General features: G+C 42.0%; 1 protein-coding gene across 4 annotated transcripts in view; it reads left to right on the top strand.

Annotated features, from left to right (window-relative positions):
- The window catches only part of ARHGAP32 (Rho GTPase activating protein 32), a 266,577-nt gene that overhangs the window by 43,868 nt on the left and 197,820 nt on the right, over positions 1–24,889 (top strand). For 2 of the 4 annotated variants that reach the window (XM_043534161.1, XM_043534159.1), the window contains exons 3-5: positions 22,679–22,770; positions 23,860–23,901; positions 24,284–24,368. In XM_043534161.1, the coding sequence (XP_043390096.1) occupies positions 22,679–22,770; positions 23,860–23,901; positions 24,284–24,368 (219 nt within the window). The remainder of the gene's footprint in view (positions 1–22,678; positions 22,771–23,859; positions 23,902–24,283; positions 24,369–24,889) is intronic. The other 2 variants (XM_037882261.2, XM_043534160.1) reach the window with 1 other exon arrangement.

Raw genomic sequence — 24,889 nt, 5'->3', positions numbered from 1 at the left:
TCAGTCTGCATTAACCTCTTATTCAGCAACTATCCCAGTACGAGGGGAACATCTAGTAAAAACATGCTCTTTAAAGCACACAGTGTTGCACAGAGAAAATTAGCAATATGTTGGCTGTGCCTACATAAATAAAACATTGGCTTCAAAACTAAACCCCCACAGTGAATAGAACAGTGGAAAATTAACCAGCTAGTGCATGTTTCCATGCTCAGTGAAGCCAATGGAAAGCGGGCGTTGAGTCGGGCCATGACAGTTGTGGCCTGATTTTTCAAAGGAGCTGAGCACCTTGAGCTCAGGTTGACTCGAGTGAGAGCTGGGATTGCTCAGCTTTGGAAATCAGGCTGTTACTCTGTTAGCAACTTCAGTGGACTTCCTTACTTGGTGGCCTCGTTAAGTGATCTTACGTCACAGCACCATGGCCTGACTTCTGTTAGTGTCAGGCTAGCTGGAGTTTGTGGTGTGTGTTCATTTTATAATTTCTAATGTGAACCAAATTGCCTTATTAACCAACGAGACTGGTGGGAAAATTCTACTCCAGTGACTGAGATATTGATTCTCTGTGTGTGGGATGGGTTTTTAATCCCCTGCTTCAGAAGAGCTGGGTGCAACACCCTTCCAAGTAAACACCTGGTAGTAAAAAATTCACTGTCTTCATTTGTGATCAGTAAATATTTTGTGCTTTTGTTGTGTCCCCTTTGGATTTGCAGGGCTCATTTTGCATGAGTGTCAAGGTGGGACTCTTTACCAACAATGGCAAAGATAGGCGGGTCAATATTTTAAAAGTAAGCCTCGTGCCCCAATCATTTTCTTACTTTTTGGTCAGATGATTCTGACTCAACCGTGTCACTTATGCTCCTTCCTAATGCCTGAATTGGTTTTTCTGGAGGAGTCACTGCTTTTTGTCTTCAGCAATGTTATTGCTGGCAGGATAAATATTCTTTGTCTTCTGATTTTTCTCTTCTCTTCCTACTGTGTCTGACATCATTCTCTCTCCTTTTCTTCCCTCTGCATGCTCCTCCCCCCAAAGCATGCTTCAAGCATTAGATGGTAGCAGCAGTTCTGATGTCTAATAAGTTCTATTAGAAGTACATATCTAATGCTAATAGAGCTTCTTGCTGTCCCTGCTGAGACAGCATGCCATGCTGTCTAGGGGCTGGGGGAATTTCCATTATTGCACAGGGAGCGTGTATCTAAATCCCACACTTTGAAATGAACAGTGGGCTTAGAATTGTATTAACTCCTCCCCTGCCACACTGGGGTGGGTGTCCTTGGCTTTTCCAGTGTTTGTGATCAGGACATTCAAACAATGACCTTTCAGGGTATTCCTCCATATAAGGAATCCTAAGGCACTGACAGGGCTGGTTGAATATTTCGGTAACACTGCATTGGAAACACGGTTTCAGTTGCTTCTGCGGAGGTCTTGCAAGTATATCCATTATATGTTCCAGGCCAACAACCCAATGAAGGTCAGGACTCTAAATCCAGTGGGCTCTTCTTAAAAACTAGGACCTTTTGTCACTTGAAAAGATTTCTTGAGGTTTTCTTGGTCTGTCTTTGTGGCAAGGTAGAGTCATCATACTCCCTACAGAAGCTCTGAGTAACAATGGAATTGTTCCACCGTAACTTATAACCCTGTCACATATGCAGCAGTATTTATACTGCAATACCTTTCCAAATGACCTTTAAAGCAAGGACATTGGATACCCTGGATTCATTCTTTGCCTGACAGTGAGAAAGCATACTTTTCAACATCACTTAGTTTCACAGAGCCAACAAGCCTTGTTGAGGCACAATTCAGGTGAAACACAGTGCTGCTTATGAAGCCATATAAGAATCAGACAGACAGAGTAATCAAGCAGGACATTTTGAATTCAAAAACATATTTGCTAGAAGAATTTGAAGAAGGTATACCTACATGGATCACTAAAGCGCGAAAGGTGATTTGATATCTGATGGTGTTAAATGGGGGGGCGGTATTTTGTGTTGACTGTTCTTTTACATAACGTTCAGAAAATGTGCAGATAGCAAGTGTATGTAGAAAATGAGTTACCATCTACCTCCTAGTGGGGTTGTATCTTCATTTTACAGATGGGAAAACCAGCAAAGAGAGCACCATGCACACTTAATATGATGATATTTTGTTCCAAAGTTTATTTTCAAGCAAAAACAATAATGTTTTGGGTTCATCAGTGTTTGTGCCCCCTATTGCTTCCCTGTGTTGCTTTGTCTGTTTGTGACTCTTTACCTCCTATCCATCCTTTGTTAATTATACCTGTCTCCAGTCATTCCCTCCCGCATTGTTTTTCCTCTATATGTCTCCTTTTCTTGTCTGTACCTCATACTGTTCCTTCACTGTAACTTAGCGGGTAGCTGCATAGGTACACCATTGATACTGCATGTATGAGAACAAGGTTTACTCCTAATCCATCTTGTTCAGCAAGCAGTACATGCTTGTGTCCTTAGCTAGCATCATGCTTCTCAGTGCTTCCTAAGATCCAAGAGCTTGGTAGTCTTTGGGTATATCACTGATTGGGCAACTCATTGCCTGTAACCTCTAGATGTGTCTCTCGACTGCAGATCTCCAGTTCATTCATCAGTGGTCCTATTGACTTCCATGGGACTGTTCGTGTGCCTACTTATACATGGGCTTAAATGCTTTGGATTGGGGCCTAACTAGGCAATGGAGAGGCTGCAACAGCTGGCAAATGATTGAGTATTGAAATTTATCTTTCATGTTAATTCACTATTTCTTTTATCAGTAGATCTTTTTTTTAATCCACTCTGTTTCCCAGTTTATAATTTCTTTGAGGCTCTATCTAGGTGTTGGAATATTTTTGTTTTGTTTTATTTTCTATTTAAGAATTGCATATGTAAGGAGAGACATGGAGGGAATAGTTTTTTTAAAAAAAGTATAAACAGGAACCATAAAGTGAGGAGCTTATGTAAAATTATTTTTTGCAGCCTAGGGACACGATCCTGTTCCCATTAAAGTCAATAGAAGCTTGGCAGTTGATGTCAGGGCTTGAGGTAATAAGACAGGTGAAGACTTTTGGGTTTTTTTAAATATATACCCTATTTAACCTGTGCTCCATCTGAGAGTGGCAAGTTTCCAGAAAATGTTGCTTCTGATTCTTTCCTTGTTCTAGTGTCTCTTGTATGTACAGTTCTCTGATACAGGGAATAACTATCATTTTCTAATGATGAATCTGAACGATTAGCCATTTGAATGGAAAAATGAATTAGCAAGTAGTTGTGAGTTCGGGCCACTGTGATGCTTCAGGAAATGATTAAAAATCCTGTAGAAATAGCCTGTAAATTCTGTAGGGATTGTCTGCCTAATGTCACCAAGAACACCACCCCAGGCTCTCTCCCCCCTCTGACTCCCCGCCCCCCGCCATTCTTGAGTAAACACCTTCCCCAGACAAACACTCCAGATGCCCTCCCTTTCCTCTACTTTTTTCCCCTGCAGGAGAGCTTCAGGATTACATACCTTGCAGGAAAGGAAGGAGAATATGGATGTCAGTTGTGGGAAGGTGGAGAAAGAGAGTGACTTCAGGCCAGGCAGCCAATAATCTTGTCGCAATTTGTGTCCTGCGGCTAAAAACTCAGGAGAATTGGGTTGAAAACGTTGGGCCTCCTGGAGTGAAATTCAGAAAATGCATTTAGCTGCTCGCAAGACGTTTCCAGTGGCCCAAGTCCTGAGCCTAAGGAAATTGGATGTGGTTGAAGTTTTCGTTGCTGTGTTTTTCCAGAGGTGGAGTTGGCTCAATTAGAAAATTAAAAGTTAACATTACTCATGACATCAGTGGGTTGGGTTTCATTGTTCCCTTGAGCACACCAGGTAGGCTCCACATAGGGGAACAGGGGTCCACCCACCTGGAACAACTTGCAGGATCAGAGCCTCAAGCAATTTTACTCTTAGAACCATTACGGTCCTTAATGCATTCACCACTGATTCACTCCTTAGAACCTGTCCTCCTGGACAGCCAGAGATTCAAGTGTCTGTAACAAATACCATTTGAGAAGGATGATGATGAAAATTTGGCTCTGACATTTCCCGCTTTATTGCGCTGCCAGGTGTGATGCAACCTGGAACAGACATAGGAGGCAACTGAAGCTGAAATGTCCAGTCTTGGATTTGTATTCATGGTGTAATTTCAACCTGATGATCACCTGAATAAATTTTAGACAGGTAGAAGCAGTTTCAGTTACTCATGTTTACTCTGCTCAGTGTATAAATTCCCTTTTCCAACGTTCCTCCCCAATTTCATCTTAATGGTCAAAGTATATAGAGAGAGGAGTTCATGTTTTCAGGGTGTTTGATTTAGATGTCCTGAATTGTAGATTTCTGTCGTCTGTTTAGACTGTGCCATTTACCATATATTATATCTTTCCAGGTAATATATTAAGCCTGGGATTTCCCCCTTTGCTCTCTTTCTTTTTTTTAGAAAACATGTCCTGTGAGGAAAGGTTGAAAGAATTGGGCATGTTAGTTTAGGATAGTGATGACTGACAGGAGACCCGGTATGTCTTCAAAATATGATAAAAAAGACAGTGATGGATTGCTCTTCACGTCCACTGAGGGTAAGACAAAAAGTAATCAGCTTCGTTTGCAGCAAGGGACGTTTAGGTTAGATGTTAAGAAAAACCGGAGGGATAGTTAAGCACTGGATCAGATTACCAAGGGAGGTTTTGGAATCCCTACCATTGGAAGGTTTTAAGAACAGGTTAGACAAACACCTGCCAGGGATGGTCTTCCAGGTTTACTTGGTCCTGCCTCTGCATCGGGGGCAGGGGGTGGATTATATGACCTCTTGGAGTCCTTTCCAACCCTTCGTTTCTCTGATTCTTTCACTGCATTCCTATCAGCCATTCGGTTTGCTGACTCCTCCAATAGCTGATTCCTTGTTTTATGCACGAGAAGCTTGTACTTTCATAAATTAAGATTTATTTTTGGTTAGTATCTGCAGAGGTCACAAATGGCAGGTTTTGCTGTTTCTTAATTTAGCCCACGGATAATGGAAGCGCTAATGGATGGCTGTTCTTTGGGAGTAGTACTGATCTTTTTTTTTTTTCACCCCACGGCTTTCACGGGTAAACAGCTGGCACAGATATATGCAGGACTTTGTCATTGTAAGCAAATTATGCATTCCGCCCAGGTAAGCAAATGCTGACCCTAGCAGCAATATTGAGGGCTTGGAGGGTGCTGTCAAAATGGGTCTGCAGTGCTCATCCATTCGTGTGTCGGACTGTGCTGTTTGCGTTTGTGCATGCATTCTTTTCTCTTGGAATAATTCACGTATTTATTTGCACTAAGATGATCACAGTGTTTTTTTTTCCCCCTTTCCTGCCAGAAAGTAATCATAAGCACTTATAGAGCGCTTTATGTTTTCAAAACGCTGGACTAATGCATAATAAATAACAAATGGTCTCTGTATGTGTTTGTAGATTGCGAAGAGGTGGTGGCTTGAGATGCTGTGAACACTAAAAAGAGCAGGAACTGTCTATTTTTAGGGCACCCATCGCCATAAATATAAGTTAATTTAGAGCACTCAGATACTTGCTCCATCTTTCACTGGAAATTGTTTCATCTATCTTTCACAGTACAGTAGAATCTCAGAGTTACAAACATAAGAGTTATGAACTGACCAGTCACCCACACACCTCATTTGGAACCTGAAGTATGCAATCAGGCAGCAGCAAAAACAAACCAAACCAAAACAAAAAAACCCCAAAAATCTAATAGTCAGTACTGTGTTAAATCTAAACTACTAATAAAAAGGGAAAGCAGCATTTTTCTTCTGCGTAGTAAAAAGTTTCAAAGCTGTTTTAAGTCAATGTTCAGTTGCGAACTTCTGAAAAACAACCATAATGTTTTGTTCAGAGATACGAACATTTTAGAGTTGCAGACCACCTCCATTCCAGAGGTGTTCGTAACTCTGAGGTTCTACTATAGATCTCAAAAAGCAGTTGTCAGTTTGAATAGAAAGGTAAATGTTTTGGGTTGCAGGTTGGGCTGGTTTGCAGCCTTTTGTGGTCATTTCACAAAGAGTTTGAAGTCCTGCAAGGTAAATATGAGAGCCCAGCTGAATGAGACCTAGCAGTAGGGTGACCAGGTGTCCAGTTTTCGACCAGAACACCCGGTTGAAAAGGGACCTTGGCGGCTCCAGTCAGCACCGCTGACCGGGCTGTTAAAAGTGCAGTCGGCGGTGCTGCAGAGCTCAGGCAGGCTAGTCCCTACCTGTCCTGGCTGGCACTGCGCTGTGCCCTGGACGTGGCTATCAGGTCCAGCTCCTAGGCAGGGGGGGCACGAGGCTCAGCAGGCTGCTCCTGCCTGCTCTGAACACCAGCTCCACACTCCCATTGGCCGGAAGCTGGGGGGCGGTGCCTGCAGGCGAGAGCTGTGTGCGCAGAGCCGCCTGCCACCCCTCCACTTAGGAGCCAGAACTGGGGGCCGCTTCTGAGGCACAGTGCGGTCCGTGGTGCCAGGACAGGCAGGAAGCCTGCCTTAGCCTCCCTGCTGCGCTGCTGACGGGGAGCTGCCAGAGGTAACCCCACCCCCCAAACCCCTGCCCCAACACTGAGCCCCCCAAACCCGGAACCCCCTCCTGCACCCCAAACCCCTCATCCCCAGCCCCACCCCAGAGCCTGCACCCCCAGCTGGAGCCCTCACCCCCTCCCGCACCCCAAGCCCCGCCCCAGCCTGCAGCCCCCTTCTGCACCCTGAACCCCTCATTTCTGGCCGCACTCCAGTTAGAGCCCTCACTCCCTCCTGTACCCAAACCCCCTGCCCCAGCCCAGTGAAAGTGAGTGAGGGTGGGGGAGAGTGAGCCACTGAGGAAGGGGGAATGGAGTGGGGGCGCGGGCAGGACCTTTGGGAAGGGGGTGGGGCTTCCGAGAAGGGGTGGGGCTGGGATGTTCGGTTTTGTGGGATTAGAAAGTTGGCAACCCTATGAGGATGAAAGAGTTTCTGTGTGTTGGATTTTGTCAGCGGGGATGTTGTTACTTGTTTTGGCTGTATGTTTAGAATATTAGAACTATTTGTTAGTATTATCAGGGCATAAATTTTTGAAAGCAAATGATGTAATTAAACTCTGAGAGCCTTGTTCTCAAAATAAAGAGAAAACATTTCTTAGTGGATATTTCACATGCAGATTGAGGTTAGGATTTCTGTAGTGCTATCAGGGGGCTAGCCACTAAAAGGGGATCACTCTGGTGTTTTTGTCCAATAAGCCTTTCATCTAGAACAAGGAAAGTATATGTGTATGTGATATGCTGGTGCAGTGGGGTATACAAACTCTACACTGCCCAGGAAAAGGGGTAAGGAGCAACTGTGGATTCAATCAGCCTCATCTAGCTTCATTTGCAATAAGTGTCAGCAGGGCAAAAATTCTCATAGAATATTTACTGGAGCCTCCCACATCTTCTCTCTTCCTTCGTCCCCCCGGCCAATATGTATAAAAACTCCAGGGCCCAGCAGGGTTGCAAGGGTGTACTTGGGGCTCCAGGCTTCAGCCGCTGGGCTAGGAGAGGGAGCATGGGGCTTTTGCTTGAGGCAGGATGGTGGGGTGGTTGAGCTTGGGGCTTCTGCCCTATGGGGAAGCAGGGCTCTGGGCTTCAACTGTAGGCTTTAGTACCGCAGAGGGGGGTGTGTGCATGCTGCCCTCCAGGTTTGAAAATATGTACTTTCCCTTCTCTGCACTTTTGAAAAGGCTTTATTTCTCTGTGCATAGTACTTTGCTTAGTTTTAAAACAGTCTGTGAAATAAAAATGACTTTCGCCCAGCATGGAGCATCCCTGGGAGTCTCTGATAATTGGCACAATCATTTAATTGGCACATAGGCTTCCACTGGAGTTTGACAATTAAAAGGATTCAATTATACCAGAATGGAAACTGTAACTTGGGCAGTAGGTATTAATTTATAACCGTCATTTCATTTTAATTTGCAAAGCTGGAGAACTAATATTGTTTGTTCTTTATACACACTGAAAAGAGAGCAAACCCATCTTGCAGTGCAGTTTTACACCAAGAGGAAAACTTACCAGTCATCTAGGATTCCCTTGCATCCTTAGTATGTTGTGGTATGCTGGGTAGTGAGGAGCTCAGGATTTACCCTACACATATTGTTTGAATGCACTCAGACTTTTCCAGGATGTGTACCCACAGGAGCTGCCTGCCTTCTTCACATGTGCTCTCAAGCCCAAAGCTCAGCAATTAGTAATGATTAATAATAATTTACAGTCAGCCTGGAAGTAGTTTAACTTAAGGTTTTCCTGCTGACATGGGCAGGATTGTTGTTAAGAAGAAGAATTTGTCTTGGAGATGACCGCTAATGTGAAATGCTTTGAAAAGGAGGGGGTAAAAAGGAAGGCTTCTGTGATTAAGGAATGTAGCAGTTACCTTTAAACGGGGTATTAAAGTTCTGCCAGAAATCTTTTTCTTTTTCAGATGTCTTTCTCTTTCTCATCTGTCTTATTGCTAATGTGCTGATCACCTCTGTTTTGTCATTTGTGTGGATCTTTGCACCTAGAAATAAGCACAGATGGGTTTAGGCTGGCCATTCAAGGTCTTTTGCCCTCATGGACATGTGCTACAGTAAGCCCATGGTGCGCCAGTGTCTGTCTTGGAATGAACAACCGTGCACTGCAGTAAATGCAGTCTCTTGCAGTGTGAGATAGTTTGGTCATGCGTTTGCATAACAGCACCAGCAACTCTTCCCTTTAATTTTAAAGAGGCAAATAAATAAACAAATGATGGTACTGCAGCTGAAATTTTGAATGCACGCTTATAATTCAAAGCTAAGGTTGCCACAGCACTGATAATCCTCTGCCACGTTGTGTACAAAGGCATAAAAGTGTTTTAATGTGCATTATGCAAAATGTGCCTACGCATATGGTACTGTACATATACTGCTCTACTAAACGGCATGCATAATTTCCATATTAACTGTAATTTGGCAAGGAGGGCCAAGTTATGATTAATGTGGGAACTGCAGCTCTGAATTTCATGATGTTTGTGTATGTAGTGTAGCTGTAGCATTGTCAGTCCAGGGTATTAGAGAGACAAGATGGGTGACGTAATATCTTTTATTGGACCAACTCTCACCAACAGAAGTGGTCCAGTAAAAGATACTACCTCAACCACCCTGATTTTATAATGTTTGTGTGTTAGAATCTTTGCATTAAAATACAGACCCTTTCATAGGTCTCTGTTGTATATTGAGCATCTTATGGTTGCTCTCTCTGTCTCAACCCACTTTCTTACTGGTGACAACAACAACAGATAATACCACCTGAGTTGGGACACATCCGTCATGATTCGAGGCGCAAAGGATGGGATTAACGTTGGAGAATGAACTATCTTCTCACCTTTCCAGATGGTCCCTCTTTAGGTAGTTTGTAATGCTGCAGTGTGGGAAATGCTGCAGTTATCTAAGAAGCTGTGCGTCCTTGCTAGGTAAGACTCTAGATTTCTAGGGCTGTCAATCAGTTTTCACCAGCACTAGATTGCTTAGAAGAAAAAAAAATCTATGTGGGAGCTGAAGAAATTGGCTTCTTTATAAGGAACCTTTTTAAAATCAACATCCTTTGACAAATCATGAAAAGCTGGTGTTTAACTTTCTCTTCTTTATTTTCAAAACCTAGGGATGGATCTTAATTGCAGTTCAACTGGGGTGGGGAAGTTCAGCATTTCATAATGGCTTCAAGCTTGAATATTCTATTTAGCACTTGAAATACATCCAGAGAGTGCAGAAAGAGGCTGAGAGCTGTTTCTGAGTCACTGTTAATATGTTTGCAGCATTTATTTAAAAAAAAAAAATCAATAAACCACTCTTGGTGGGAAGAATTCATTCTCCGGCATGATTCAACAACAGTCAGTTGTGAAGCAATTAATTAGCCACTGAAAGTTATGGAGATCTTTAGTTTGAACTGTTGTCCAGTACATTCAGTTTAATACTCCCTTGCTAGGTTTTTGCCAGTCATTGTGGTGGTAGTGTAATTTTGCATGGTGGTACATATTGTAAAGTGGGCAAGCTGTCTTGGTAGGTGTTAGTACAGATAATGTAGTTGTGGAGCATTTTGAGCACAATCCTGGGGATAACTTTCATGTAATAGCCATAATTTCTGGGTTTTAGTCATAGAGTTGTAGTAACGAAGTTTGCATGGATTGTGCTGCCAGGCTTTTCCATTCATCAGGGTTTTTAAGCTGCTTGATCAGAGTCACCCTGCAGACCAAGGTGTGTCTCGTTTAGTTCCTTTACCCAGGTCTGGATTAAGGCATAGGCACTACACGTCCCACGTCCGGAGGTGTTCTGAAATAATAGCTCGGTGAGGTGTGAACTGCCCCTTGCATCTGAGTGGAGTGCTAACTCTCAAGAACCCATGCTCTAGGGGAGCCTAGCAATATCGCCCGCCAGAGGACTCTGTGTGTGTGGCCGCAGTGGGGTCCATCTCATGGTCTGCTCAGGATTCCCGTAAAAGTCCATCCCTGCCCCTTTACCTTTGGCTTTCCAAATAGTCACTTCCCAAGTGGAAATCAGACCATTGGCCTTCATATATAAAGTGTGGGATTTTCAAAAGGGCTCGGAGTTCACCTAATGCTGCTGCTGTTGGACTCAGTGGTAAAAATCCCACTAATTTCAAAGTGCTGAGCACTTCTGAAAATCTCAGCCTAACGACCTCATTTTAATCTTGTATTGGTGTATCAGAAGAATAGTGAAATCTGGTTTACACTGGTGTAAGTGAGATCAGAATTAGGGCATCTGAGTCAAATTTTACTTAAAATTATTCCAGTGCAAATCTGGAGTAACTCCAGTGGTTTAAATGGAGTTACTCTAGGGGTATATCAGTGTACCTCAGAACAGATTTGGTCCTAAGATTATTTTGTCCTATCTCAATGCAGTCATCTTGCTCTCAGACACTCATTCTACAAACTGGCCATGCATCCTCACAATTGTCTTGTTAATCATTCTGTTTCAAACAAGCTGAGAGCTGTAGAGAAGGGGAACTTTTGGTTCTGCATTTCCTTTTGATCTGGTATGTGGCCTAAGCTGCAAACAAGAAATTACTGCTCTGCTTGAAAGCGTCTAGAGGGACTACTTGGCGAACTAAAAATTGTAACTATTAATTCTTAGTTTGTGGTACAGCATTTTTCCTTTTGTTTGTATGTGGTCAGCTGGGTAATATTGGTTACTGAAACTGGATATGATATACTGTATTATAGCTATGTACATTTTAGGGCTGGCCTGGTTTTACCTCAGCCTCTTGGTGCTGTAGTCTAAACGTGTGGGAGATGCATGGTCGAAAAGGTCCAGGATTTAAAACTCTTCCCATCTAGTCGCTGCAGGAGAGAAGGAAAATTTCCTTGGAGGATTAAGGGGCTAAACTATCAGTTTCTGCAAAATCCCCCAGCTTTCATTTAAACAAACGAATGAACAAAATGTTGCTAACTGCCTTCCTGATTCTGCTGACACCACTACAGCCTCTGTTGCTGCTCTTAATTTACTGCTGCATGGGAAAGCTAAAAGTTAATTAAACTCTGGTCAGTTTAACTTCTGCTGTTCAGAACCTTGTGGATGGTTAATGGCATGCTATTGGTGTGTATATAACTTACATTGCTGTGACATTGAGGTGTGCGAAACCAGTGGATTTTACACCAGTTGTGCATTCAGAATCTACTTAAAGTGCCTGCAACTCCCATGGAAGTCAAAATCAGGGCCCAGTTTTGCTCTCAGTGACAGAAGCATATGACAGAGCTGAGTATAAATTGCTTTTCCTTCTGCCTTTCCAGCTTCTGCCCCTTCTCTCCCTCCACTCCATGTCCAAATCACTTTGTTTGTAGACACACCGTTTATGACCATCTTACTTATTGTCATTTACATCATCACTGAATATGGCCAAGGGACCTTCACTAAAGTTGCACCTGCTGGTTCCGAGCTGACTTCAAGCCAGTAATTTTGATTTTTTTTCCATGTAAAAGAAATGTATTTCAGCACAATAACCCAAAGCCTCCCTTGTTCTTTTGTATTTAACCTGCAGTAAATCAATAGACTATAGAAATCGTGCCTCTTAACAGCGTTGATTTTTTTTTTAAAGCAAGCAAGAAAGTAACTGAAATCAAGGCGTGATGTTCACTGGATATTTTGTTCCCTGTGGTTTGTTTTCAGATACATTCTGTAAGCTGTACAGAAGACTTTAATCCTGGCTGCCTTTCCCACGCATATTGTATGTGAGGTTTTTGTTCCTTAAAGTACATTCCTTAGCCAATATACTGTTAAGTAGGGCAATGCACTGTATGCAGCTCCTTGCGTTGAGCTCGTCTTTGTGAATGTAATAAGGGGCTCTCACTGTAGCCTCTCCAGAGCAGTGTCAAATCCAGCCTTAAGGCTCCCAGGTAGTTATCATGCTCATGTTGTCGTTAGGAGCTAAGCACTCATTTGGCTTGATGCATCTGTTGTGTCTCTCTTAAAAAACAAACCTCACCTATGAAATAACAGACAGGAAATGCAAGTGTGGGACTTCTGTGGTGGTTCTTCCCAGCAAGTATAGATGAGGGACTTAAATTTTGTGTAAGTCTTATGCTGGCTGTCTGTACAAGGATGAATTTCACATAGCGTGCGGAGGTTTCTGCTAGGGTGTGTTCGGAGGTGCTGCAGTATGTGTCACTCTGTGTGACAGGCTCCATTTCCAGGACTTATATTACGTACTATCCTTAGGCCCAGGGGGCTGGATCCTTGCTTTTAGTGACATATATGCAGGGCAGATCAATATACATTGCAAACTCCAGAAGAGTGAGAGATGAATAACCAGGAGTGAGCATGAGCTACATTTTTCTTTACCTGTAGAGGTACATGAGGCCGATAAATGGATGACCCAACTCCTCCTCCAAGATACCACTGCTGCTCAGAAGATAGAAGCATTCCTTAAAATTTGCCTGCTCATGACAGTATTTAAAAGCCTATCTTTGGAGAGGAGATGCTAGGAACAGAAAAATGCACCCTGTGTAGTCCTTGAAATAGAATAATTCACTGTAAATTACACCATGCAGTAATTATTGGCTAAAAAAATTCAACCACAGTGACAAAAAATGTGAAAAATGCAGTTGAACGTTCTAAACTCCAAAAATAGTACAAATCAAAATCTTTTTTTTTTTTTTTTTTTTTAAATCTTGGTTTCTGGATGCTGGAATTGACAGTGTTCAGAGTCGATGCACCGTACTGACAGCAAGCACCGCCCCTTCTCTCACTAGCTCTTTTCTATCATATTTCTCTCATCCGTCACGAGCTATAGAAGAGGTGCAGACAACTGAATTGCTCTCTTTATTCTCTTGAGCAAAAGGGTTGTCCCATTGTGTAGGGCTAGCTGTCCACAAATAAATAGTAATATTTGCACTTCTCCAGTGCCTTTCATCCAAGAATAGAATGACCAGATGTCCCAATTTTATAGGGACAGTCCTGATATTTGGAGCTTTGTCATATATAGGCATCTCTCTCGCGCACACACACGCATGCACACACACGCGCGCGCACACAAGCGCGCACACGTATGTCCTGATTTTTCACACTGTCTGGTCACCCTATCCAAGAATCTCAAACGTTCGTGGAGACTTCAGTGACTGCGACCCTACAACATCCTTGTGAGGTCTCTCAGTTTTATTACTATTTTACAGAGGAGGAAATGAAGAGAGACAGATGAAGTGACTTGCCCAAGGTGATGTAGTAATTGTGTGACAGAGCTGAGGACAGATCCCACGTCTCCCTGAATCACTAGTCTTGTGTCTTAATCAGCGAGACTACACGTCCTCCAATTAAAATGACAAGAATTTCTTGCTGTGCTTTAAAAAACACAAGAAACATGCGGCTTCCCAGTGTGACATAACTAGACCTTTTCATGCCTTTGTGCAGTGGGGATCAAAGAACTCTGTATTGGGTGAGGAACAAGGAGAAGATTTAATAATACTGATTTTTTTTTTTTTTTTTTTTTTTTTTTGGTACAGTAACTTCTTTTTTGGTAACATTTTGACAGAGTTCACAGTCCTTTATTCATTCCTGAAAAACGCCTCTGTGACCTGCACTAAGTTCTCACAGCTATTTCTCTGTACGGAGTGGCATGAGTTGCTATAATTAAAGAATATATCGGGACCTTCAATCCCTACTTGCTGTATCTGGAATGTGAAATGTATTTAATCCTTTCTAACTGCAGGGTGGGGCCCCAGTCTGTTCTGTGCGAGGGTGCACTAGATTACACAATGATGCTCTTGTACCAGAAGAGAGCCCTTGGTTTTGCATAGCCGTAGATGATTGTTCAGTGTTCAACTGCTGCACTCTGCTGATCAGGCCATAAATAGCATCTAAATCCAGTACATTTTTGCAAACAGACTCAAGTTGGAAATCCAGTTTTTTCCCCCTTTTGGAAGCTGTTAATCGAATAATGTACCACTTAGATTTTGTTTTCAAGCTGAGAATTTCAACCTGCCTAAAGGATTTGAATTTCCTATTAATTTTTATTGGGTGTACAAATCTCATAGGCAACCTTGAAAACGTCACTCTGAAAGTATTGAAATGCACCTGCTGTGATATTTAACTGCATATGCAAAAGTTTCTTATGAAACCACATACAGTACTTACATCCAGCAATTTAAACAGTGTCAGCTGATCATAAAGAACTCCCAAATACTTGTATTCATGTCAAACAGTGCTACTGTATGCAAGAGACTTCAGTAACGTAAGCAATTATTTTATCCAGTTTCTATACTCTCTGTTCAGTTCAAACAAAGGGCCCAATTCTGCAGCCCTCATTTACCTTCAAGGGTGCTGCGCTGGCAAGTAAATACTGCAGGATTGGGCCAACAGTTTCTGTTGGGGTTAATCCCCCCCCCCCCCCCCTTTTTTTTTTTTTTTTTTACAAAATACATAACAAGTTTGTTATTGCTAACGTTGGGTTTTTAACAGGGTGGTTTTATTTTATTTCATGTATTGTGATCAGGATGTTTTTGGTATCATCTGAAGGAAGGGTAACAAGAACTTTGTTTTCAAGGAGGCTGGGTGGTTTCAAGGCTAGGGAGTAGGTTAGAATCTGAGCCGAACAATCGTCCTAACTTCATTGCACCTCAGGCACACTATCTGTGTATCTAGCAAGTGATAAGAACAGGGAGAGATTGATGGTACTAGTCTTTTACCTCTGAGTGACCGGTGGATATTTGTAGAACATTTTTTGAAAACGAAAAGTGGCAATCACTGTAAATACTCCACATGGCACTGGTATCAAGCCAGCTTTGGTTTGTATTTATTACCTTCTAAAGGATGCTGAGTTGCCATTGAGTTTTGTGTGGACAAGTGTCTGCTTCAGAAAGAAACCCCATCATGGTCCACAGTGACAGACCCCCTTTTAGCCCTTTCAGTAAAGCCGGGTAGTATTTTCTCATAAAAACCCTGTTTTTGATGAAAAATGGCTTTTTGACCAAAATGAAATTTTCCATCTTCAGCCATGTTTTTAATGAAAAGGTAAAAGCGAAAAAAATGAAAATATTTTGTAGAAAATTAAGGGGAAACATTCTTTCAAAAATCCCCATCAGAAGCAATTGATATTTTTGACTAGCTCCTAACTTTTAGCAAAGATGCCAAGGATTGAAAAAACCCGGCAGCTGGACCACCCTTCAGACCCATAGAGGCAGCCAGCTCCCTCCAAACCGGGTTTGAGACATATTGACTGGGAGGGAGGAAGCTTGTACATGGCTACCTAGTATCCATTCTGTAGGGGTAACCTTCATTCCTGCACAGAGGATCAGCTCCAAGTGGTACATAGGGCTTACAGTGAGCTCTGCGCAGGTGGGAGTAGCTCCACGGAACTCGGTGGGACTAAGAACGTGTGTCGTTTGCAGGATTCAGACTTGACATTGCAAGTTCAGACTGTAAAAGGAAAAGTGGGGACAAAGATTCTGATAACAGGATGGCACGGTTACTTGGTTGTCAAAGTAGACTAACGTTCAGAGGTAATATTTACGATTTTCTTTGAAGAACACGCATCACAATTCCACCTTGAGGTTACACTGTGCACAGCAGAGTGCGGAGTGTGGGAGGAGCAAATCTCAGGAAACTGGTTACGGCTCCCTGATTCTCTGCTAAGCCCCAGAGTGGCATAGAGTAGCCTTGGAGACAATCTGCCCTAGGCACCAATAAAGCAGCTGAGGATTCCTGGAGTGCTTTGTGCTCCAACCTTTCTGCTTACCCTGCCCCTCCGTACCTCTACGCGCGCTTGCACCAGAGTCTGCAGGGAGGGAGATGTAGGAGCTGCCTCTGTCCATACTGGGCACTCCCATATGTTAGGGAAGGCTTTGACTCCCTTTGTGCCAACTTGTTTACTGTTACAACTACTGGAACACTTTTATCGGACTGTTCTCTAATTTTACTTGCATTAGCAAATCGGGCGTCTTGACTTCTGTGCTTGAAAGGAACGTTTTCTAATAAACCCAGTCAGGTTTGTTTTGAGCGAGAACTCTTTCATGCTCTGGTATGCTGTGAACTTGTTGGATTTAAATTATTTATGCCTGAGAGGTTTTGTGTCATTTAAATTTCACTTCAGCTACACTAAATAACGATTGCAGATATCAAGGCCAAACATTTCAAACCTGGGTGCTGAAAACAAGGCAACTTAGGAAGTGAATATTACAGCTGCTGGGACCCCACAGTGCCTCCTGAATTTAGCAGTGATGTTTTCCAGTGCACCTAAGTGTTAAAGTCTCATTGACTTCCAGTGGGACTTAAGCATCTAAATCACATAGGTTAGCCTTTTGAAAAGCATCTCTATGCCTAAATATGGCCTTTGGGTGCCTTAAGTTAGGCATCCAAAGTTTGAAAATATTGGCCCAGTTGTTTATGGTGAATGTATGGGTTTTGAGTGTATGAATGTCTTATGCCATGTGAATATGTTAGTTCTGGCTTTAACTTAAAAAACGTTACTGGTTAAAATAAGAATTCCATTTTGTGAAAAATTTCAAAGTGTTGGCTTTTGTTCTGCATCAGGATGAAACTGAGACCTTAAAAATTGTTGCAGGGGGGTGGGGGGCAAGGGGAAAGAAGTAAATTCCATTGTCCCTCTCCCCAGCCCAACAGCTACATGGTTAGGGCAATTGCTTGGAATAGGGGGGCCTCAGGTTCGAGTCCCTGCTTTGTCTGCTGTATCCCAGGTGAGGGAAGTTCCCTAACCATCAAGTTGTGGTAGCTCTCTCAATCTCTCCTGTTGTATATAAATAATTAACTATTTATTGGGCCAGAGAGAAGAGGCAGGCAGAGCAGGGGCTTGCACTTGGGCTGGCCACGTAGCAGCCGAGCGCCTCAACCACTTGGGCTATTGGCAGTTCTCGCGGGGTCTCTATGTTTTTGACCAGAAATTCCATCCTTGACCTAATAAACTACCCAGTGAACGTTTTGGTTTTGACAAATCAGCATTTTCTGATGGGGAAAATGTTTGTTGGAAAATTTCCGATTGCCTCTAGTTAAAACCACTCTCTTGTCATGGAAAAGCTTGCTTCAAAACCCACTGAAGTCAATAGACTGGGCTTTGGATCAGGCCCTAACTTGTTTACCAGGTTTTGGACGAATGCAGATTGAAATAGCACTGACATTTAGCCGTGAGAATTGGAGTAAATCATTTGCATAAGCAGATTTATTATGCAGTTACTAGTTTTCCACGGGACACCGATGCATAAAAAATAAGGAATGAAAAGTAGCAGCTGCGTAGGGTCGCCAGCTAATTTTCAAATGTAAATAATTCAGCTGTTTCAAAATGATATTTGAAAACGAATTACTGTGACAAGGAGCACAAAAGATGACAAATTCCTTTGTGATGGATTTTGTTTATATTTGGAGAGAAATATAATTTAGGGTGACGATTTCCATGGAAGGTTTCAGAACAAGTGTAAACTGATAATGGGAACTTCAATGTGTGCATGTTTGGGATGGAAAGTAATTGCATTTAGTTGGGAGGCAAACAGTTATATAATTGCAATAAGTATGTGTTAGTTATTATTTATCTCAATTTTTCTTCTTTCATCAACCAAACTTTCTTTTTTCTGTTAGTACTTCCAGTAATGACTTCTGACTCGGATGAGAACCAGCATCCCACTAATGCTTCCTGATTTAAGATTTCTCAGTGAGCCCACTGGATTGCTTTTCTGCAGCAAGCCCTTGATTTTAACATTTGTCTCATTGTGGACCATCTAAATTAATAAACACTGATGGGATAGAGAGAGGCGTGGATCTTTTCCTAGTATGATTTGGACATAATTCAGTTGGGAAGGGAGAGAACAAGATGAGTTTTCCAAAGATAAATGCTGGTTCTGAAGTGTTCTGCGCTGTGCACTTTGCCTACTCCGCTTTGAGTCCGACATGGGGTGAGCTTTATCTACTGCTGTCATTTGGCTCTGAGCACATCTTTTCCTGTCAGTTTCACTTACCTGGTTTCACATGGCACCAGCTTCTGCTGCAAATGGCAAATGGAAAATTAGTTTTCATGCCACAGAAGTTCTTTTCCATGGAAATCGAGACAAGCAATCTATTTCAGGCTCTACCTAAAAAATGCTCACAGGAGGGGCACGTTTATTGCTGTAGGTAGTTACTGTATTATGTATTAAGAGCTACAACATATATTACATTGGCTGTCTTCTTAACACTGGTTTCAGAGTAGCAGCCGTGTTAGTCTGTATTTGCAAAAAGAAAAGGAGTACTTGTGGCACCTTAGCGACTAACCAATTTATTTGAGCATAAGCTTTCGTGAGCTACAGCTCACTTCATCTGATGCTGTAGCTCACGAAAGCTTATGCTCAAATAAATTGTTTAGTCTCTAAGGTGCCACAAGTACTCCTTTTCTTCTTAACACTGGAATTCACAATGAGACCATCCAGTGTTTTATTAATGCTGTTGACCAAATTAATTGTCTATGAACGCAGATAGGTCAGGGATTGCTTTATTTAAGGAATTAAATATTGTATTTGTTTTTCTGCAACGTGTACTGGATGTTTTATACATAGACTCTTTGTGAGGCAATGGTGTTAAAATATTGCTTAGGCTATCAAAAGCCCAATTATGAGAAGGGTTGAATGTCCTCAGCTCCAGTTTAAATCAATAGTGCCGAAAGGTGGAGGAGGCATCATTCTTAATTGCAGTAACCCTTTTCTTTCCAGGGCAGTGCTTAATGCAACTAGAGTGGAATTCGACTCTGTGCAGAGAACCCGTACACTACTTAAGTCCTACGTAAGCCCTCAGGGATTTCACCTCTGTTGCTTAAAGTCCTTATCCTTTTTGCGCAGACCTCTTATTTAAAAAAGAAACCAAGTAATGAATGGTGGATACTTCTCAATAATCATTTTTCAGCTGTTTGCAGAAGCAATTGGATTTTATCCCCCCTGGTCAGAGATGATTGATTGCTTGAAGGGGACAAGAAGGATCCCCTTTCCCACATCCCGTTTATGGTACTGCACAATTTGACAAAGTGCTTCATGGAGGTTGCCTGCTTTTCGCTGAAGCTTCAGGTGTTGGCGAATGGTAGCTGCAGGGTACTGTGCGAGGGGAGGCCACTAACCTGATCTGTAATGGCAACACCAATGTTACCGTGTAGATTTGTCTGAAACTGAGTCTTGGCATGTATATGTTTCAGTGGTGAGTACCTCTGAAATGCATGTATGATCATTGCAAGTTTCATATATCATATAGTGTGCTGTTACCTTGAATTATAATGGTCTCTTTGGGGCAAAGGCCATGTCTTTTTCCATGTTTGTAAATCACAGTGTACACTTACTCTCTATTAAACCTAATAACTTCTGGCAGCTGTTCAGTTCTCGTCAGAGACCTCTCTGCAGACAAGTTTAGGAACATAAGAATGGCATTCTGGAGCAGAGCACTGGTCCATCTACTCCCAACATTGGTGATGGGTTTTACTCATTGTTCTTGCCTTATGAGAGAAGGTACATTGAAGTGCCCGCATTGCCATCTCTAGGCCATCCATTGTTTTGGACACCACTCATGTTTTATAGTTTTGTATGTGAAGCAGGAAATACTGTATCTGACCTCTGCATTGTGCACTGTGCTCGCTCCACTGCTCTTGCCATGGTCATTAATGAGCTGCTCCTGGACAAGACCAAGGATCATTGCTTTGTCCTTGCCATCCTCTGCCTGCCTGCTAACTTGGACATAATTGGTTCCCTCCACATCCCATTATGGGCCCAGCCTAAAACCCATGAAAGTAAATTGAAACACTCCCACTGGTGTGTACTTATATAGACCTCATCACTGTAGTGCCTCACAGGTTTTAATGCATTTATCCTCACAACACTTCTGAAGTACAGCATTGCTATTATCTCCATTTTACAGATGGAAACCTGAGGCACAGAGGGGCTAAGTGATTGGCCTGAGGTCACACAGGAAGTCTCTGGCAGAGCAGGGAATTGAACCCAAGTTTCTCAAGTCCTAGCCTGGTGCCCTAACCTGTGGACCATTGTGCCTCTCTTATATAGATATGTGGCAAATTCTGTATGTAACCGTGAGCACCACTCAGGCCTGATTCTCCTCACACTTACACATATATTTTTCTCAAAAAGAAAAGGAGGACTTGTGGCACCTTAAAGACTAACAAATTTATTTGAGCATAAGCTTTCGTGAGCTACAGCTCACTTCATCGGATGCATTCAGGCATTTTCTGTGACCTTCAGTGGAGATACTCCCAATTTAGCCTGCTGTAAGTGAGGAGGAAAACTGGGCTTCTCGTGACCTTTGCTGTTGTAGCCCAAGTCCTAGCATTGTATATTGCCATCCATCACTATGTTACATCCTTATTTATATGGGAAGCTGCTCAGGGCAGGGACATGTTAAATGGACTGTAAGGTTCTGTGTATGTCTATACCACTTCATTGATTTTTCTCCAGTGAAAATAATTTTTAAAGCCTTAAAAGGGCTTCGGGTACACCAAAGCCGTGGATGCCCAAGCTCCTGAATTATGGCATGTTTCCAGTCAATCTGGATTTTGCGAAAGGGACGCATCTCTATTAAGTAGCCAAGGTGGGAATTTCTCTTCTTGATAGACTGCAATGCATACAGGAACTATCATGGGGAAAAAATATGCACACAGGTTTAATTAAAGCTGCAGTATCCCATTTGCCCATGGCTTGGTACATAAACAGTCTTCCCTATAATGAGAATAAAAAGGTTAATATGAAACAGTAATACACAGAATGATATAGACAGGTACAATACTTGATTTTATTTTTATCTGTTAAATGTAAAGAGAACAAGAGAAGAAAACTGGAGTGTAAGGTTGAAAGAGAATTTGATTCTCTGGTCACACTAAAAATAATTCCAGTTTCTCCTGAACTCACTGGAACTCCTTAATGTCTGTCTAGCATCTAACACTAAAACATGAACAAAATCTATTTAAAAATGTATTGACAGTTATTGCAGTAAAATGGATGTCACAGCCCTGTTTCCTATGTAAATTTTTGGAACAATGAACATCCTTATGGAGGACTTTCTGAGCACCAGGTCTGTGGGTTAAATGTTTTTTATCCTGAGATGTTTCAAATGATCAAAGCCACAGCACATAAACATGAAATTCTTCCCCAGGTGAACAACTTTGTGCCTCAGTGCTATACATTTGTATCTTACTGAAATATAAATTAAATAGAAATCCCACCTACAAACCATACCTTTTGATCTGTTAGGGGTATAAAAGATCATTTATATGGTATTAGAAATCATGTAAAATTGGCAAACCATTATGGAAAATAGCTCAGTTAAAACAAAATGATTTTAATTCCTATACGTATATACCAAGGAAGCTCTTAATTATTTCAGTGTAAGATATGTGATATATCGAGAATTTATGAGGTAACTTGGGTCTTAAATAACATTAAATTTTTTTGAGGGAGGCTAAGATAAGAACTGAATGGCACAGATACAACTCACATTTATCCGTGTGAGTGGAGCAAAATATTACATGTCCATTTCACTCTTTCTTTTCAGGACTGAAACGCCATTAGATGACAGAGTAGGAAAATTAAGTGTCTGGAATGGGTATGGATAAAAGATTATGAACGTTAAAGCCACCACATAAATTGAAAGCTTCTGCCACCCACAAAATGACACAGATGTAAATTTTGTGATGCCTTTTCATTGTGTCTTTTATTATTGATTCATGGTTTTTTTTAAAAAATTCTATTTGTTTGCTTAGGCCCAGCTTGTTTAAATATTTCAAATAATTCTTCCATATTTAGGCACATAAGTAGCTAACCTGATTTTCAACAGTCCTGGGTACCCAGCAGCTTCAGCAGTGTTGAAAGTCAAGATGCTTAATTAGGAGCCTAAATGGTGGTCTTGGAAGCCTAAAGTTAGGTTACTAGTTTTGAAAATCTCTTCCTTTTTCCTCTTATTCTTTGGGTCTATAATGTATTGGCTCTCCCAGTAATTAGTGAGAATTAGCAAGGTTTTATTGTATGTAAGCAGCTAACCATATTTTAGGTCAGAATCCATGGATTCAGTATTTCTGTGCTGCAAGTTACTAAAGTATATCTTGCATACATATGTGAGACGTGCACAGACAGTGCATGTATTTATCTAGTGTTGGAGGCACCAATATGTAGGATGCGATCAAATCTAACGTTTCTCTTTCCTTTTTTTTTTGGTGTGTGTAGGCGAGAGGTGCAGATATCCCTGAGATTCCAGGGGAGCTGCCTCTTCGGACGTGCGGCAGCACAGCGAGCATGAAAATGAAGAATGTGAAAAAGTAAGAGCAATGGGCTTATTTTGTTTGAGAGTTAATTCTGTAGCTTTTCTGTCCTCTGTGCTCCCAGTCCTAGTGTCTGTGATTCTAGCTGTGCTCAAGACTGTCATAGTGCAGTGGAGCCCCAATGCATCCAGAAGCCAGGCTGTAAGCACTAAAGGATTTCTGGTAGTCTCCTTATCAGAGCAGCGTGGACCTGCTGCCTGGGAAGAGCAAAACGGCCAGTCGGCATGCTCTAAATATTAAAGCTTGGGATGGATGAAGCTTATAGAGGTGGAGGTTTTGTAAACCTTACACGTTTGCTTTTGGGGAGAAGGGTTGCAAACCTAGTTTGAATTTTGAATCTCACTCTTGCTGTAATTTAAACTGTGGGGTTTTCCCCCAAAGATGATTCATAAAAAATAAATTAAAAGAAAAAAGGCTAAAGGCAATCCTGTGCAAGGTATAAGCGTAGTAGTTCCCCTATGCTCCTGACACAGAAGGAAAGCTAAACTGGGACAAGTGGATGACCTTTATTTTTTCAGAAGAATTTTTCTGTCAGTGTGTCTGCTCTGTTTTTCAGGGTTGTTTTTTTTTTTTTTTTTTTTCAGTTTTCACGCTATTTTTTCCATTGGACTGTGTTTTCTCTCTGCCCTCGTTCTGTTCCCTTTTTGTGCTCATTTGCAGAATTCAACCCAATGATCTGTGAATGGGGTCCAAATTTGTCAAAAATGACTTGGCCCATCCTTATTTAAAGTGCTGGCAGAAGGTCCACAGCTACCGGCATTGGTCTGTGCATTCAGAGCAATCATGCTCTGATGCTGTTAGGGAAAATGGCTCTTTGTTCTATTGCTGAGCAGCTAGATGCTGTATCTCACTTCCCACTTATATTCCCGTGGGAAGAGTGAGCCAGATAAAGACAATCTCATTGGCTCACAACCAGAAGTATTTATAGGAGTCTGCAGCAGCTTCAGGAGAAGGAAGATCCTGTTGCAGAACCAGAGCATCTCCCTGTCAGCCATTGCTGTAGTTGGGGATGCCTGGAGATGATTATGTCTCACCGCTGAATTTTAAAAAGCCAAAGGATAAATAGCATTTGTTCTGCACCCTCAGATCCATCAACCCAGAACTGATGGGCTGTGATGCCTTTCACAGGTAAAATTTGACTTTCATGTGTCTCTTATGTCAGGTTGTTTACAGATTAATTTCCCCAGTGCAAGTACAGGTGGAACAGCTTGTCCCTGCATCCTTCCCAGTAGACACTGGCCTTGGTGGTGATGGAATGCACGTGTTTCCCTTAAAAGGCAATGATAAATGTCACTTGGCAGTTTAGTTTACCTCCCTCACCAAATCCCTTTCCTCACTGCTTTAGTGCATCAAAATAAGCAGCACTTTATGTTCCCTTAGCTTCAGGATGATGGATTGTCTTGGTCAGGCGCTTAAATGTAGATGGTCTAGTCGCATTTCATCATGACATGCAATTCTGACAATTGTTTCAGCGATGTGCATCTTATGGGTTGCTTTTGATGTACGTCAGGTTATCCTTTACCAAGGGCCACTTCCCGAAGATGGCGGAGTGTGCACATTTCCATTATGAGAATGTGGACTTCGGCAACATACAGGTAAGTTTCAGATTTCTTTTACATACAAAATCGGGTTGTGTTTGTCTGACTAGCTAACTAATCTGAGCAAAACACTTGATAGAGCTCCAGATAGGTTGGCTTAGTTTGTTAGAGTGTCTGATAAAAGGAAGTTGGAGCAGAAAGGGTCCCTTTTTGGGGAGCTGGTTTGATAAACTGGGCCAATTTATGCCCTCAGTTACATTTGTGCACTCCCTTGAAGTAAACGATAGTATATATTGCACCTGGGTGAGTTGATGGCAGTGGCTGTAAAGACTGCAATTGGCACAGAACTTAAATTTTTACAGACAAGTTATTTAATAATGAGGGTGTTTCTTTTTCGTGTATGTGTGTACATATGTATGTGTGAGAATAGGCATGTGTGCGCCTATTAATGTAGAGTAGTATATGTTGTAAGAATAGATTTGAATTCAGGTTTCCCTGTTCTGTTCACATGACCCTAGACCCGGGTCTTATATTCCAGCAGCTCTGCCCTCCTTAAGGCAGAATACAACAAGGGACTG

Source organism: Chelonia mydas, chromosome 22 (assembly GCF_015237465.2).
Source record: "Chelonia mydas isolate rCheMyd1 chromosome 22, rCheMyd1.pri.v2, whole genome shotgun sequence".
In the NCBI taxonomy this organism is placed as follows: domain Eukaryota; kingdom Metazoa; phylum Chordata; order Testudines; family Cheloniidae; genus Chelonia; species Chelonia mydas.
This window is presented reverse-complemented; position numbering and strand designations above follow the sequence as displayed.